This window comes from Phalacrocorax carbo, chromosome 4 (genome assembly GCF_963921805.1).
Source record: "Phalacrocorax carbo chromosome 4, bPhaCar2.1, whole genome shotgun sequence".
Lineage (NCBI taxonomy): Eukaryota > Metazoa > Chordata > Aves > Suliformes > Phalacrocoracidae > Phalacrocorax > Phalacrocorax carbo.
In genome coordinates this window covers 26746477-26763574 of record NC_087516.1, presented here as the reverse complement: position 1 = coordinate 26763574, position 17098 = coordinate 26746477, and the positions used below count along the sequence as shown (strand labels likewise).

General features: G+C 41.6%; 1 protein-coding gene across 15 annotated transcripts in view; it reads left to right on the top strand.

Moving 5' to 3' along the window:
- APBB2 (amyloid beta precursor protein binding family B member 2) overlaps positions 1-17098 on the top strand; it is a 193092-nt gene that overhangs the window by 152491 nt on the left and 23503 nt on the right. For 12 of the 15 annotated variants that reach the window (XM_064449328.1, XM_064449329.1, XM_064449332.1 and 9 more), the window contains one exon: positions 1632-1759. In XM_064449328.1, coding sequence (XP_064305398.1) covers positions 1632-1759 — 128 coding nt within the window. Of the gene's footprint in view, positions 1-1631; positions 1760-4695; positions 4831-5910; positions 6026-13208; positions 13281-17098 lie in introns of those variants that run through there. The other 3 variants (XM_064449339.1, XM_064449340.1, XM_064449341.1) reach the window with 3 other exon arrangements.

Below are 17098 nucleotides of genomic sequence, written 5' to 3'. Positions count from 1 at the left end.
AAGAGAGTCCAGTCCCATCATCCTGACACCCACCCTTTACGTATTTATAGGTATTGATGAGATCCCCTCCTGAGTCTTCTCTTCTGCAGCCTGAACAAACCCAGGTCTCTCAGCCTTTCCTCATAAGGGAGATGCTCCAGTCCCCTGATCATCTTGGTAGCTCTGCGCTGGACTTGCTCAAGCAGTTCGGTGTCCTCCTTAAACTGTGGGGCCCAAAACTGGACACAGTACTCCAAACGTGGTCTCACTAGGGCAGAGTAGAGGGGGAGGAAAACCTCTCTTCAGCCTGCTGGCCACACTCCTTTTAATGCACCCCAGGATACTGTTGGCCGCCTTGGCCACAAGGGCACATTGCTGGCTCGTGGTCAGCTTGCTGTCCACCAGCACTCCCAGGTCCTTCTCAGCAGAGCTGCTTTGCAGTAGTTCAGCCCCCAGCGTGTACTGGTGCATGGGGTTGTTCCTCCCCAGGTGCAGGACCTTGCACTTGCTCTTGTTGAATTGCCTGTTGCTGCCTAGCCTGGAAACCCTGGAAGCAGGCCCTCTCCGTGCACAAATGTGTGTCCTACACAGGTACAAAATCAGGTGTCATTAAGACTTGAGCTACTGTAACCAAGCGGGAAGAGGGTTTCTTTGTCACTGAGGTGAAGAAAAAGGTCATTTCTGAAACATTAGGAAACAGTAGGAAGTCAGACCCTTTCCACTTTTTCTGTTCATTTATATATTCTGGTACAATAGAGGGGAAACAAATTACTCTATATTTAGCTGATAGCTCCCATCTTCTTTTTCTTATCAGTAGGAGCTTGCCTCATCTCTCAGCAATAGGTCCAGGATCGTTTCTGTGGAACCTCGCAGTCTGCAGCAGAGATAGAGCCTCTGAGAAGAGAGCTATTAGATGTGATAGAAGAGGCAGCAGACCTTTTGCAAATACTAGCCATAGGAGAGAGATTAGCATTTGTGAATTAGCATTAAAACGAAAATTGCCTCTAAATTTGTTTCCTCAAAGGGGAAAAAGCCTTCTCCTTGTTCTTACATGCCAGAAGAATTAGGGAGAAATCCTGGCTCCAGGATTCTGCAGTCACCAGCAGAGTTCACGTACATGTCTTAATGCTAGGTTTTCCCCTTTAATTAATCTTTCTTCAAGGAGTATCCTATAAATCCTTTGACATGTACAAATTGCTGTCTGTTCCCATGGCTCGTTGGTTAAAGTTTATGGAAACAAAGCACATAGTTTGAAGGAAGAAACTCTGCCTTAAGAGTACAGGTTTTGATGTAACCTTTTGCTATTAAGGCAGTTTTTGACTTCTCATGTATTTGGAAGAATTTACTGGAGAAAGGATAAACACATAATTTCCTGAATAACTCAGTAGCTTGGGGTTGAATGAGTCAAACAGATGCATTTACAAGACATCAAAGGTTTTTGTGGTTGGGATCACTTAAAAATATAGTAGTAGCAAGATACTATCTTAGATCTTTTTCACACCAGAAGTAAATGAACAATTGCTCTTGGAACAAACTGAAACTTTGAGTAAATTACGAGGATGCAAGTCTAAACAGCATAGGCATAACACCTTGATCCCAGTCAGTTTGAGAGTGGGATGTACTGTGTAACTGTACTTTGTCTGGAGTTGCAGGGCAAAGACATGTACCTTATACTGGAAAATGACATGCTGAACCTGATTGACCCCATGGACCGCACAGTTCTTCATTCGCAGCCCATTGTGAGCATCAGAGTCTGGGGAGTGGGTCGTGACAATGGCCGGTGAGTCTTCACTCTCCTTATCCCTCTTGACTTGGTGCTCTTTCTGTCTGCTGATACAGATTACACTTACACTCAAAGTAAGTTATGTACCAAACCTATTCATTTGACGGAGTAATTGTATCCCAGGGACTATGAGAGGGTGGGTAAATTATTCTTTTACTTGGCTGATGTTACTTTTTAAATCTCTGCTTTTCATAGCTTATCACTTATGCTGTTTTGCTAAACCTGTATTGAGCAAACGTTTCAGATTAATTCAGCCAGGTGCATGAAACTGCACATGCAACAGTATTTTGTTTCAGGTATATATAATGCTTTTTTTACATAAGACTATGTTTTCAAATATGTCCTGTAGTATGTTTCTCCTGGCTAAGTGAAAGCGTGTCTTCCTGCTGGTCCAAGTTAAAAGCACTGCTTACGCTCTGACTGGATGCATGTGTTTCCACTTTCTTGAGATATTTGAATTGGTGGAGAAGAAAGTTGGACTGATGGAGAAGTAATGGTTTTAAGCCATTGCTATTACTTGAAGATCTTGATGCGAGAAGATTCTTAAGGGTGTTACAGAAAATTAAGGTTTGACCCTGAAACCTGACTGCCTGCGAGCTGAAGTTCTTCCTTACTGCAGGGAGCAACCATAAGCGTCTGCTAAAGGCCCTCCTGCCCTGGAGGCAGCCTTTCCTTAGCTTTACTTCCTGACTGGCCTTCTTTTGGTAGCATCTTTTTGTCATGTAACATTGCTGTGGGAAGAGGATTGTGAAGGTGACTTACTTAGAGCAGGACAGTGAGCTGTCTCCCTGTCCCATGGAACATTTTGATGTACCAAAAATGTTTCCATTCACATTGAGTAATTCCAGGATATTCAGGTAATACCCATCCTGACACAGGTAGGATTGAATCACGCTAGCAAACTGCTGCTTTTTGTGTCCATGTTTGATCATTGAGATATTTGCAGTAGGAGGGGTGGGGTTTTTTTGTTTCTGACTTTTGATGGGAAATGTCATTTTGGACCTGAAAAATCTTTCCCAGTAAAAGTTTTTGTGAAACTTCTTTAATCGCCCCAAAGCTTCTGATTATCTCTGGCTAAATATCCAAAAGCAAAGGTGGTAAGCATTTCCGTGACCTAATTTCATCTTTCTAAATTTTTTACTTCTATAAATGACTGGTGGTTCGTTGTTTTGTGTTGTTTGGTTTTGGTTTTTTAACTGACTTTCACTTCTATTGGTGCAGATTTTTGAGAGATCTAAAAGGGACAAATCCAGTTTGAAGTGGTGGGAAGTAAAGAGGTTTTAACTTCTTATGAATAAACCATTACAGTGCTTTGTTTGCCGCCTAAAATTACTGCATTGCACATTTCCCTTCAAGTCAGATTTTGTAGTAGCTTGCTTTGGTCAGGAATTAAATAGAGCATCTTAAGGAACACCTAAATGTGATGCAGTTTTACAGAGTAAAGGAAGCCAGCTTTGCTTTTCACTATTTTTTTTAAGCATTTACAGTTCTTTTTTTCAAATATTTGCATTTCTTTGGAAAATAAAATCATTCCATTATGTTGTTTATAAAATAAGATAATGAGTCACATTTGTCCTGACTGAATACACATTTCTCCTGCAAACAGAACTGGTTGTAGAAACATGGATATTGAAAGGGGACATTTAAGAGAAATGTGCCTTTTGTGATCACGTGGCACCAAGAATGTCATAAGCTTTTGGTGAAACCTATCCAGGGATCTGAGGCAAACTCTCCTAGATTCATATAAGCCCCATCAGTAGGACAGGAGTTGGTGGGAAAGGTTATGCCTGTGGAGGTCATTCTGTCTGTTCTGACCTGCCGTGGTATCCCACAACATTTACCAAAAGCTATGTACGAGGCACAGGAAATAGGATCTCTGATTTCATTCCTGCCCAGTTTTCTCCTGTGTCTGGGGACCAAAGTTGAATTCCAGTTCTGTTGAGCCTTCTGCAGAAACTCATGTCTGTATTACGAAAAATATTGTAGTTATGGAGTATGTGGGTGAAGTACATGTCAAAGTTTAAAAACAAAACAAAAAATGCGAGGTGATCTCTATTTTGGTCATAAAAGGTAGAAGCTTGCTCTGCTCTTTGCCTGAAAAGATATTTTATTTGTGACATTGACAATACAGAGAACCTAGTAGAGCAAATAAACTAATCTTCTCATGTTTCTACTATCAGAAGAGGGAATTCGCCTTTCTGAACATTTCTTGATTCTAGAGAGCATGACTTTTCTTGATTGGTTGCTGTAAACAACAGCAAGAAATGATTTATTGAAGGTTTAATATATAAACACACAATCAAAACCTGCCTTAATATTTCATTTGCTGGCACAGTGCTGTTCTTAGCCGCTTTTATTGGAATCTGTTTTTTTTCATCGTAAGAAGTTTGATTTCAGAGCTTTCATATTCTTAGCCCTTCATAAGAATTTTGATAGATGTTTTTACAGAAACCTTTGTGTCCAGTGTGGCTTTCAGGACTGGAGCACATTCTTTTTGAAATGTAATTTGTTTATTGAACCATGTTTAAAAATAAGATTGTAGGTAAAACAGTGTAGCTATTATTTATAAGTAAAGTCAGACTGCATGTGATGTTAAATATCAGGTAGAAGATCCAAAAGACAAGCAGAAAGAACGCACTTATGACTGAGTAGTCAGATGTACAATGTGTTTTGAGCATAGAGAGTTTCAGTATAGGAAACATGCTTTAAAGGGTAGCATAAATGATGTAGAATTTGCTGAAGAAGCACCAAAGCACAAGAAAAAAAGCCTTTGGTGGCAAGGGAATTTGAGCTGAGAAAAACATATTGTTGAGCTGGAAATTGCACTGTGTCTTTTTTCATATATACATAAGCAGTCCTTGGGCTTATCCTGGCAAAATTCCCTATTGGTCCTGAGCTGAGAAACACCACAGCCATTCACTGACTGCAAAACCAACATTCCCTAATAATGAGTTTGCCATCATCAGACAAAAGTGAGGGGAGCACATTGCTGTTTTGGTGGATTAATTGTCCAGGAAATTGACAAAATCCCAGTCTCTGGGATGAAGCTCTTCAAGAAATTGTTGCACGTGAGTGTTGTTAATTAGCTACATTTTCTGGTCCAAGAGCCTATATAATAAAATATATTTAATTTATTGTGAACGTGTTTGAACTTTAAAATATTGTAGTAATGTATATTTTGCTCTATTTTTTACTATTTGAATGCCATAACAATCTGCAGGCCTGCCTTTCTAACTGTATTTTGCTTGTAATAACGTTTGAGTAGATTTGCTTCGGAAGATGAAAAGGTTTTCTAGTAACACCTGACCAAATGACTTTCTAAGCTATGCTGTAGTGAAAGATTGATGAAATACAGAGATCTGCCGATGAAAGTTTAATCTGAGTATGTGTCTGCTAACTCACCTCAGGCAGAAATGTCTTCCAGGAGGCTGCAATCGCTCTCTCTATACGTTACGCTATTATCTTGGCTGCTAGAGTTACTTTATTTTAAACAGTTCTGTGATAAGTAGAGGCTTGATTGTTTTGTTGACTCAGGCTGTGTGGCGATTTCATGTTTTGAAAGGTAGCATCCCTTGTTTTCAATTAATTAGTAAAATATGTTTGACCTTAAGAAAGGCTGGAATGCCTTCGTAAAATTGTGAACAAAAGCAGGTTCCCACAAGAGAACTTGGTGGTTATGTATGTATATATGTGTGTATACATATGTGTAGACTCTGAGTGCCCATGTTTGATACGTATATATGGGCATTAAAGGAAAATAAATGTACTGTATCTGTCCATCCTTTTGGCAGACTCTGTTTCTTAGGTGATGCCGTGTGGTTTTTATAGCAGTAAAAGCCACTGTACTCTGTTTGTACAGTCTTCCTCTCCTGCTGTACTGAAACCGGAGCCATGATGATTCACTTAATAATATTTGTTAATAAGAAAAGTCCTCGTACTTGCTTCAGTAGTTTGATTTCAAGATCAAGAAGGTCATGTCACATCGAGGATTTGTGGTGTCAGGTATACAGTGAGCAATTGTCAGTGCTATGCTGGCTTCTTAACAAGCACCCCATGGCATGTGTTTTTTCTGGGCTTTAAAAATATTGGCAAATTCTTGGCAAATATTAGCCTAGTGAAGCTATAAAAGGGCTGCTCTTTTCACTTCTGGGCTGCAGGACTGTACGTTAATGATTCCTCAAGTTGGTTTTTGTCTCCCCTTCTGAACTGCTGGTGCATGCCCTTTGCTTTCTGCGCAACTCACTAACAAGGAAGAGCGAAAAGGTAATGGCCCATCAATTTTGTAAAAGAGTTTCTTTTAGCACATTTCCCTGAATCCTCCTTTATCTTCATTGCTTCTCCACCAATCCAAAGCCCGCCCTCAACCTCTGTGGAACTTTAATTGCCTAAAAGATCACAGTTCCTTCTGTCATGGTGTCTCCATACAACAGCAATATATTCTAGCTGAAAAATTCAGCCTTTAGCTGGCCAGGAGGGCTGTGGTGGATTCAGGAGATAGCTTTGATGGGACTGAATCCACAAGCGGTTGCTGTATGACATGGTATGCTGGACAAAACGCGTAGCACGTGTCTTTGTTCATCCACTAGCTTTGTCATCACATAGCCCAGGTTTGTTTTCTCTGTATAGTCTGTGTGTTTCCCTAGCAGGCTGAGGAGGGACGGTCGTTGGTCTTGCTTCTTCAGTCGTGGAGAGGCAGATTCTCTGGTATTCGGTTTTCTGATCATAGGCTCTGTTACTAGACAGTGTGAAGCATTGTGCTCCCTCCTCTGCCCTAATAATGGCCATTTTGGCAAGTGGTGGTGATCTCTTCATCTCTGTGGATGTCCATTGCCCTGCTTCTCTGAACCTCTGCTGTTTTTCTGCTCCTTAGATATCAGGGAATAAAATCAGGCTGGGAATCAAAAAGGGGAGAAAGGCTGAGAGGAAGAGTAGGATGATGCATCACAAAAGATGAAGCTCAAGCTGCCTCAAAAAGAGAGGGCAGACAGCTGAATGGATAGATGCCCCAAGTCAGATGGACATAATCCTGTAAGGCCAACAGAACAGAAATTACCTGAGCTCTGTTATCTCAGGAGCTGTTAGGGCAAGAGCTGAGAAAACTGTAGGGATGAGTGAGAAAATGGACAAATTTGGGTAAAGATGAGGAGGAAATGGCATAAAGTGATGGCTCAGATTCCTCAAAATTTGGGGAATTAAAAATAGTATCCTATCTTGCTGTTTCAACAGCTAAATAAAAATGGCCTGGTTTCACAGGTGTTTAACACCTGCACTGCTTGATGACTTCAGTAGGATCTTTGTATATTCAGTATCTTTTGAAAATCAAATGTCTAAATGCAGATTTAGGAACCTTTCTCTAGACATGCAGGATTGGAAGTTTTCAGTTGAGCAACAGTGCTACAGCAGGTTAAATGTTTAGTTTTGAGCGCATCTCAAGCTAAGAGGGGTAGGGGCATGTCTGACCAAGAACTGGTTTGTTAGAGGACAGAGAAGGGGTGAGCGGGGAATGTGGAAGCTGTGCTGCAGGTCAAGTGCCTGTCTCATTGAGTTATGGTGTTTCCTAGGTGAGACTCTGTATTTACATATATCACCTGGCTTGAATTCCAGTGCATGTCTGTCATATCTGTATGACAGGGGGTTTCAGGAGTGATACCTGGCCTTAATTAGAAAATTAAAAGCTAAGAGAAAAATGGACAATTAACACAAGCAACACAACATCAGGCTTCAGTGATGCAGTGTGGCTTTTAGCTGTGTTGTTTAGGGAGGTGCTTATTGTCTTCTGGGTTTGCCTTCCCTTTGAGGTGATGATTGAGTGTGCTGTGAGATTGAGTCTTTCTCTGATTCCGTGAGAAAAGCTTATCAAGCTGTATGAGATAATAAACTTTCTTTTCTGCATTAAAGAGATGTAGTCAAGAAGAGCAGAAAATAAATTACAACTGAAATGGTGTTTGCACCTGCTCTTCTGAAAAGATAATACCCTTCAAAGAATGTGTAATTTCTGCTGAACTCCTCAAACTCAGAGATACCATTAATCAATACTGCCTATTCCCGTCAGTCCCCGTAACCTTGGAATAAGGGCAAAACACACTGAGGAATCACGTAAATAGGGCATAGGTGAGAGATTACATAGGAGGAAGAGAATTTTACTGGGTTTTCTGACCTATATTCTTAGCTGGGTTTTTACAGTAATCTTTTGCTTTATCCTTTTCTCTAAACCAACTGCATTTAAATACCATTTTTTCTGTATGTTTTGATAGCATTTTCCCCCCTCAGTAAGAAATAGTTTAGGTGATTATTTATACAAAACTTCCTATTTATATCCGTAAGGCCTGACATTACCGTTTGCAAGTGCAGCATGTTCTAGGAAGGGGTAATGAAACAATACAGCTGTGAAACGGGAAATCCAGTCAAGCTTACAGAATTAATGTATTTTCAAGGAAATATAGTTAAGTGGGTGCAAAAAGCTGTATGTATGCATTCTTACTTTGATTAATGAAACTGGCTTATTTTGGTTCTGGGTTTTAACATAAAATACACGGTAGACTGAAGATGCATTGAGATAGGCCCATATTAATTTGAAATGAGCACCCATAGTTTTGCAGCAATGGATGGTTTTGTATCAGTAGTGGCTTCAACTGTGTTAGGGCAACATCACTCTATCCTTTCTGCCTAATGCCACTAATGAGATTAAAAATGATTGCATGTGACAGTGACGGATTTTTCTGTTTTACAGATGAGTCTTGTGAGCAGCTCGGGTGCTTAGGAACGATGGATTCACTCTTTGCTAGCAGCTGAGAAAAAAGGATATGTGTAGGGAGAATTTTTGCCCTGGAGCTATAGATATTTGGTAACCTTTGAAAAGCTTAAATGCAGAAACAGCAGCAGGGAAGCATAGTAGCAGTAGAATAGGCTGGTAGATTAGCACAAGTGCACGGAAGTCCCATGGAGCAAGGGAATTGGGACACACACAAAAGAGGAGAATTGTAAGGATTTATCTGGGAGGGAGGGGAACAGAGAAGCCCCTGAAGGAACACTCAGGGCAATGCTGTGGCATTTGCTTGTAAAGAAGCTGGAAAAATGGCAGGAGGGAGGCTACCCTTATAAGGAAAAACCACCAGACAACCATTTAAAACGTGTCTCTTGCTGTGCTAGCGGCTTGAGCATGGCAACAAATGCTTAGTCACCTTAAACAGAACCCTGTTTAAGTATTTTATGGTAGAAAGTCTTTAGTATTCTATGTTTGTTTTCAGGAAATAATGGAAGATACCACATATAATTTGGAAATTGTATCTAGTGTTTCTTCTGGGGGGCCAACTTTTTAAATGGCACTTGGAATTGTTCAACTGTAAAGCTTTCAGTTCAGATAAATGGTATGTCTAAACCTGGATTACAAATAACCACTATGATGTAGTCAGGTTGTCTCAATTAATAAAAAAGCTGGTATATTGACTGAATCCCTTGCTTAAAGTGTTTCTACAGATTTGTGCTAGAAAATCTCCACACATTCTCTGTGAGTCCAGCTATTAAACTCAAATGCTTAAGGATACAACTAGGGCAATCTATGAACTTCGCTGGCTATCACACAGGTCTCTCGAGAACAGCCTGAGCTGCCTGTGAATGTGTTTGTGGCTCAGGAGAGCTACTGACTGACGGTTTGGGGTGGAAATCCAATGCTTTCTTCTGTTATTCTTTGCACTGTACGTTAATCAAGCAGATGCTACATCCAGGCTGAATTGCTGTATTTAACTGCTTCTTTAACTCTGTGGCAAGAGTGATGCAAGTGATGTAAAAAGCAGCTGCTCTCCGGCTCTGTAACTGAATAGAAAACATCCTGCTCCCAGGCTCTCTGCAGCCTTCCTTGTTTCCAACAGCCAGTTAGAAGCTTTGGTCTTAAGTGATGATCAAAGGTGGTTTAAACTTACCTTACTTTGCCTAGTCATCCACTTGGATGCGTACCCAATCTGTTGCTTCCTCTCAGTGGAAGCTATACTAAAAATAATAGCATCATCCTTCCCAAACCAGTTGGAGTCAATTGAAGGTGCCTGCCTTTCACATCTCATCTTCAGCGGCTCTGAAGTTAGACTCCTAGTTGCACATCTCTCAGATTATATGGTAGCAGCAGGGAATGTGTATAGAGGGAGCCACCTATGGAATAGATTTTCACAAGAGAATTAGGCTTTGACAGCAGTTTAACCAGAGAGTTGGGCACATCATCACTGCCAAGCGCATGGAGAACTGCCCAGATTCTTTATGGTGTTAAATATCCACTCCCTGATTATGACCTTGGCTGAACCTTTTCTCCAGTGAGGAACACAGCAGCCTGGGGACATATAACCCGCTGGGGACCCATGAGAGGGCAGCGTGGGATAGCTGGGAGAGACTGGAACAACATGTGTTGTATTTATATACCAGGCATGCCCCAGAGCACCCCTGCTGCCTTGAATTTGGCATTATTGGCAGATCTTCATCAGCTGAGAGCTCTCCCGGGCAGTTTTCACCTTGTCAGCACTGGCTGCTTGTGATCTTTTTGTCAGTGTAAATTTGACCCATTACCTGCTGCAAGCTCATTTCTTTTGCAGCCTGTAGGTGAAGTGCAGCAAAAAGATTCCTCTTGCATAGTGATTTGGCTGCAAGCTCACAGCAGTGGTTAGCAGTGTTTGTGCTGGAAATTTTTTCCTGTGGTTTATGGTACAGTTGTTGCTGGAAGACCCTGTCAGCCAAACTCGGCAGCCGATGTGGAATGCTGCAACTTCCATGACTCGTTTAAAAACTTGAGTTATTGATTATTATTTTTTAAAACCCAATGCATGAAAGAAGACTTCTGTGTGAGTTTCACCTTTCCTTTTCAGAATACACATATTTGCCCAAGTAAACTCCAAGGAATCAGAAATCAGACACCACCACCCCCCAAAGCCTATACCTAAAATATTCAATTCACGTTTGAATTCACATTTTTGGGTGGAATTGAGGATTGATAAAGCTAAGTTTTGCCAGAACAACAAACCCGAGGTGCAGTTGTAGTTACTAAGTAAATTATGTGTGCACAAATGGGAAGACATTGGGCCCAAATTGTTTTTTCATTTTCAGAAACTGCCTGCTGGCCAAGGCCTGGGAAATTTTCCCATTGCTGGTGGCACAGGTAAATCTGTTGCCCTTTCCATAGTCACCAACCAGAAACAACAAACTTAGAGGAGCAGAGAGTGTGGGGCAAGCAAAAGGTAGCTGAAGTGCTGATACCAGGGCAAGTTATTTCTCAACAATGGAGCCAGCATGCTCCTATCTAGCCATATCATTACTGAAAGGTGCGCGGGCAGTATCACATCTGTCACGTACAAAAATATCACAACCAACGGGATTAGAATTCAGTCCCAGTTCGTTTACTGGATAGCCAGCTAAAAACTCAAAGACTGGGACATAGTTTTAATTATACTTATTTTTACAGGTTTCCAAAGTTCTGCTGAATCTCTTTTCCTTGTACTGAAGAGAGGTTCAGGGAAGAGTGGTTCTCTCCCACAGACTGTTCCAGCATATTAAAACAGCAAAGTCTGGCTCCTTTCCTTAGAAGCCTTTTAAATCGGGGTGTGACATTGTTCTCACGAGTGCTGTCATTTGGCCAGCTGGAAAACTACCATATCCTGTTTTATGTTACTTGCTGAGAGTAAAAGAGGAGAACAGCAATGGAGAGGGTAGTTGTCATAGTTATCAGATTAATTCTGTCTTCATTTGCAAGTTTAAACAAGTTAGATTGAATGCATATTGGAACCTGGATTAAAAATTGAGTGCCTGTATGTTTTACTGCATTTAACTAGTTTCAGGTGCCATTTCGCTTCTCCATAAAAATGCCGCTTTCTTTCCCCACAGGCGAGTTCACATTTGTGTCAAGACTTTTGAGAATGAACTTGTTTGCTTTGGTGCAAAAAGTATTACATGGCCTTGAATTCATGTTAGCACTGGGCATCCAGCACATCCAAGAAAGAAATAGTTGGATCTGTTTCTTCTTAGGCAGCATCAACAGATTTGTTTATTAAATTCCAACCTGTTATTCAGTGGAAATCAGCGGAAAGCTTTCGGGATGGCACAGGTTGTTGCTTGAGCGTAACTGGTCCTGCCAAACCTTGTTTTGATGATACACAGGAGGGAAGGAAGGAAGGAAGGAATGAACTTCACTAGAGTCTCAGGGTATATTTAGGCTGTGAACAAACATCCTGCTCCCAATGCATCTGTGTGGCTGGAAGAAGTGACTGCCAGAAAACTGTCCTTAACTGCTTTTCGCTCTCTCAAATCTGCTGGTGGAAATACCTGTGGTCATGTTCCCTGCCTTGCTTTCACTCACATTGAGCTCAGCTAGTTTAAAGAGGCTGGTTAGTTTTCCTTGAGGAGCGCAGGGTGTGATCGCACGAGCAGCTCTGCTGGCACATTTGAAGGAGTGAGTCTTTGGATGGAGAAGAGTGACATGTAAGGTGGTGACCCATGTCCTTGTGCCGTTGCAGTTGTGCCTCAGTCAGAGTTTCCTCCCCCCAGTCCTCCCCTGCATCCAGGAGGAGTGATGTGCAATGCTGCGTGTAGCTGTGAAAGCTGAACACCCCAGGATGAGGTTTAAGCCCTGCCACGCTTTGAGTGCACTCCCTGGGGAAGTGGTTCTTTATTGCTGGTTGAGCACGTTTGATGGGGAGTTTTGCCAAATAAAAATCAGAGCTCCAGGAGCATTGTGTTTACTTTCACCTTTAGCGCAAGCAACACCTCTAAATTAGATTTACTGTTATTGCATGTGTCAGTTCTGGAAAATCAAATTATTTGGTGTGTTTGTTTTTACAGCTCAAGGATAAATCTCACTTCTAGCATAAGCAGGTGTAATTTCATTGAAGGAAATGCAGTTGTACTTCTGTCTGAATTCTTGGATTTGGCTGTAAATCTTTGCTGCCTTTTAAAGAGACTTTCTTTCTCTGTTGCATTCAGTTCAGAGTCACTCTGTGAAAGCTTTGCACTGGTTTTGGAAAATTGGGAGGGGAAGACTCCCTGCACACTTTAGCTTTCCCCAAAAGATTGCTTCTGTCACAGCAGATTAATCCTGGAAGTTTACAGGGAAGAAACACAACATGTAGCAGTGAAGATTTGTTAAAGGGGGAGGAGAGGGGCCTCTTCTGCAGGTCAGAGTGGCGGGAGCGTGCAAATAGTAAAAGCGTTGGGAAGGGAGGAGAAGACACACCCCTGACGGAGCAGTGCCTTCCAGGGAGAAGCACCCACTCACAGCTGGAGCAGGCAAACACAAGCGTGCACAGTCTGTGAGGAGAGTGGGAGCTGACATGATGTGCTTCAAGTCAATGCAAAATGAATGAGCTGCTGTTCTCAGGGGTATTTGGCCCCCATCGTTGAAGTACAAGTACACGGCTGCATCAAGTGCACTTTGCATCATCTGATGCATAGATACACACTAACAGAGACGAGGACCAGGCAGAGCGTTGAGTTGGGTGTTTGTGTATGACGTGCTTGGCATTAAATTCCTGTTTGCTGCAACAAAAAGGTAAGAAACTTAAAAAGTGACAAGAAAAAAAATCCTCAGCCTCCACCCCAGAAAACAGTCTCATGTTAGGAGTAGCCTTTGTCTTGAGCTGTATTTTCAAAGCTATGGTCTGTTAGGCTAAAGCTTCTGTGCGGATGCCTGCAAGGCAAATTACAGCTCCTAGTGTGACAAAGGAAAGTCAGATTTCTTTTCTCCAAGAGCTGACACTTAACAACCTTCAGGAGAGCACTGTAGCAGAAATGCAGGACTGTATGCTGAGTGGTAAGTATTTGATTCTGTTCTCCCTCTTCTTTATCCCTTCAGATGTTGCTCATTTGAGCAGTCAGCTAACTAATGGATCTTGATGATTAATAGGTTTGGGGTCTGTGTTCAGCTCAGAATTACATGTTCCTAAACTGGCTGTGGTTACTGGCTGCATATTGACCAGCCTGATTTGTAGAGGATGATAATAATTTGTTTTTACTGCTGATGCTGTATTAATGGATGGAAAGATGCTGCAGTTAAGAACAGCAGAAACCTCATTTACTGAAGAGAAGAAACCTCCCTGTGTTTTCCCCCAAACATACACAGTGCCTGTATAATTATTTATGTGTAATTCCCAGTTAACTTCTAGCTAGCTAGTCTGGGCGTTCTTCTTTCAGCCCATAATTGACAATGGAGATTGTGCAGTTTGAAATCTTTGTAGAGCTCCAAAAGAAGTATACATGTTTAAAGACAGAAGTGTTACACCATGTGTGGGGATATGTGCATGTAAAGATATATACAGCTGAAGTGAAATGGTTAATGGCTCTTTGACAGAGGATGAAACTTCATGATTTAAATGTAGTATATTGGCTTGAGGTCTCTGTGCTTGCTTAATCCTATCTGTATTCATAAAGAATTTGCAGCAGGAGAAATTTCATTGATTTGTTAATTGATATATAGCTTTGAATCCTCATTATATTGGGTGCAGAGGGGAGGGAGAGAGACAAGGACATTCATCTTTTTTTTTAAGCTCAGCAGCTTCACTCTTAAATTAGGTTTCTTGCATGTTATGGAACCTCATTGCTCTCCCCTGTTCTGTGCAGTAATTTTTGCTTTCTTAAAGGATACCAAACATTGCTGAGTCTTGATCTCTATCAGGGAAATATATGAAGTATTTCATCTCTTAAAACTAGGGCTTTAATTATGTTTTGTAGCTGTTGCCTTGCAGTTTGTGTAATTATAACAACTTGTGAGTGAGGAAAAGGGTACAATTTAGCCCTGGAGCATTTCTCAGTAAAAATTGGTTTATTTATTTCCATAAGGAATTAAAAGATAGAAAGAGGAAGATAGTGGGATTTTATTATGTAATAGTAGTTAGACTATTTTTTTAATATAAAATACAGGTAATTTTTCCGTTCTGCAGCAGTGGATGTATATAAATAAATTAAATAACACTGTCTATGAAGATACTTTAAACACTGATCATTTGGAATACAGATGAGGATCAAACAAACTGTCTATGTTAGTATTTTAGATAATTTGGGTGAGTATTGAACTTCTGTGGTGTTTCTTGTATTGTTACAGTCTGTTGGGTATCCTGTTGGGCAAGGCTTTCTGGTTTGCCATTTGGAGTTTCCTGTGTTTCGTGACATGAAGTAAAGCTCTGTGTTACTGTGGACAAAATTCTGATCTAATTGATACTAGAGTGCTAGTATTGATTTAACTGTTCTATATAGCTTTAACTTGTGTTAGAGTGCCGACTTTGTTCCAGCGTAGTTTCAGATAGGCTGAGATGTCTTTAATCTCTGGGTGAAGTTAATCCAGGTCAAAACCTGAAATTTAACAATTCGAAAGCAGGGAATATCAAGGTAGTAAGAAGTGTTCATTTTCATTTCCTCCTATTAGAAAATAACTGGCACATGCCCAAATTTAGTTTGGTACCTGCCAGAGAAAAAATACTTTGTTGTTGTTATTGTATTTTGATGTGATATTAAAGGGTCACGAGTGGTGTTCCCCAGGGCTCAGTGTTGGGGCCAGTCTTGTTTAATATCTTTATCAATGATCTGGATGAGGGGATCGAGTGCGCCCTCAGTAAGTTTGCAGATGACACTAAATTGGGTGGGAGTGTTGATCTACTTGAAGGTAGGAAGGCTCTGCAGAGGGATCTGGATGGTCTGGTGGGCCGAGGCCAACTGTATGAGGTTTAACAAGGCCAAGTTCTGCGTCCTGCACCTGTGTCACAACAACCCCATGCAATGCTACAGGCTTGGGGAGGAGTGGCTGGAGAGCTGCCTGGAAGAGAAGGACAGCTGGTTGGCAGCCAGCTGCACATGAGCCAGCAGTGCGCCCAGGTGGCCAAGGCAGCCAACAGCATCCTGGCTTGTATCAGGAATAGTGTGGCCTGCAGGAGTAGGGAAGCGATCGTGCCCCTGTACTCAGCACTGGTGAGGCTGCACCTTGAATATTGTGTTCAGTTTTGGGCCCCTCAGTACAAGACAGACATTGAGTTGCTGGAGCGTGTCCAGAGAAGGTCAACAAAGCTGGTGAAGGGTCTGGAGAGCAAGTCCTGTGAGGACAGGTTGAGGGAACTGGGGTTGTTGAGCCTGGAGAAGAGGATTCTGAGGGGCGACCTCATTGCTCTCTACAACTACCTGAAAGGAGGTTGTAGTGAGGTGGATGTTGGTCTCTTCTCCCAAGTTACTAGCGATAGGGCGAGAGGAAATGGCCTCAAGTTGTGCCAGGGGAGGTTTAGATTGGATATTAGGAAAAAATTCATCACTGGAAGAGTGGTGAGGTGTTTGGACAGGCTGCCCAGAGAGATGCAGAGAGATGGTGGAGTCGCCATCCCTGGAGGTGTTGAAAAAATGTGTAGATGTGGCACTTCAGGGCATGGTTTAGGAGACATGGTAGTGTTGGGCTGATGGTTGGACTTGATGACCCTGAAGGTCTTTTCCAACCATAATGATTCTATGATTCTATGTTTTAAGAAGTTTCCAAATGGATGTGCTGGAATATTTTTTGGGATTAATTTAATAATTCTTAAAAATAATTCAAAACGTCCTACCAAACTGATCCACGTAAAATGATGGTCTAGTGATTTGGGGAAAATATGGCTTGCTTTTTAGTGTTGTTTTCATACTGCCGGAAACATGTTTATTTTCTCTAGCAAGCCAAACGTAACATTTCCTAAGGAGAGTGAAAACAATGGTCTGTGGTGGGTTATGAAAGACACCTTGGCTTACATCAGAAGCGGAGGTGCCTGGGGTGGCTGTGTGCTCCAGGGAGCTGTAAGTGCACCCACTCTTTCATCTCAGGTCTTTAGTCACTGTCATTTAGTGTGTGTAAATGAGGGGAAACCCTGAAGAAATGGTAAAGTGACCTGAGGTTGCTTGCTTATGGAGAAGACTTGAGGAATAACAAGGAACCAACTTTCCTGTGAGATACCAATGTTGTGTCAAGCACCCAAAGTATCAGTGGTACTTTCTGTTTCAGAGCCTGTGGTCTTATGAGTACAATACAGTCTTTACAAAATGTGAATTCATATAATGTGTTACACTGCTTCATATTTTCTTTTTATTTTAAAAAGAGAATCTGACTAGGTTATAGTAGTCTTCATAATATATGATTAGCAACAGAAGGCTAGATCAAGGCATCAATTTTTAAGCAGTAATCTTCTTTACTACCAGTGGAGAATTGCTTAAAAATTGATGGCACAATCTGGCTAAATGGGCCTGGCAGAAGTGGTGGGGAGAAGGACACTGTCACCCCCTTCCCGGGGAGGCAGCATCCCCTTGGGGTTCCTTTCTCATACCTCTGCAGGCTGGAAGGCCATGGGCAGTTTTCCTCAGAGGTCT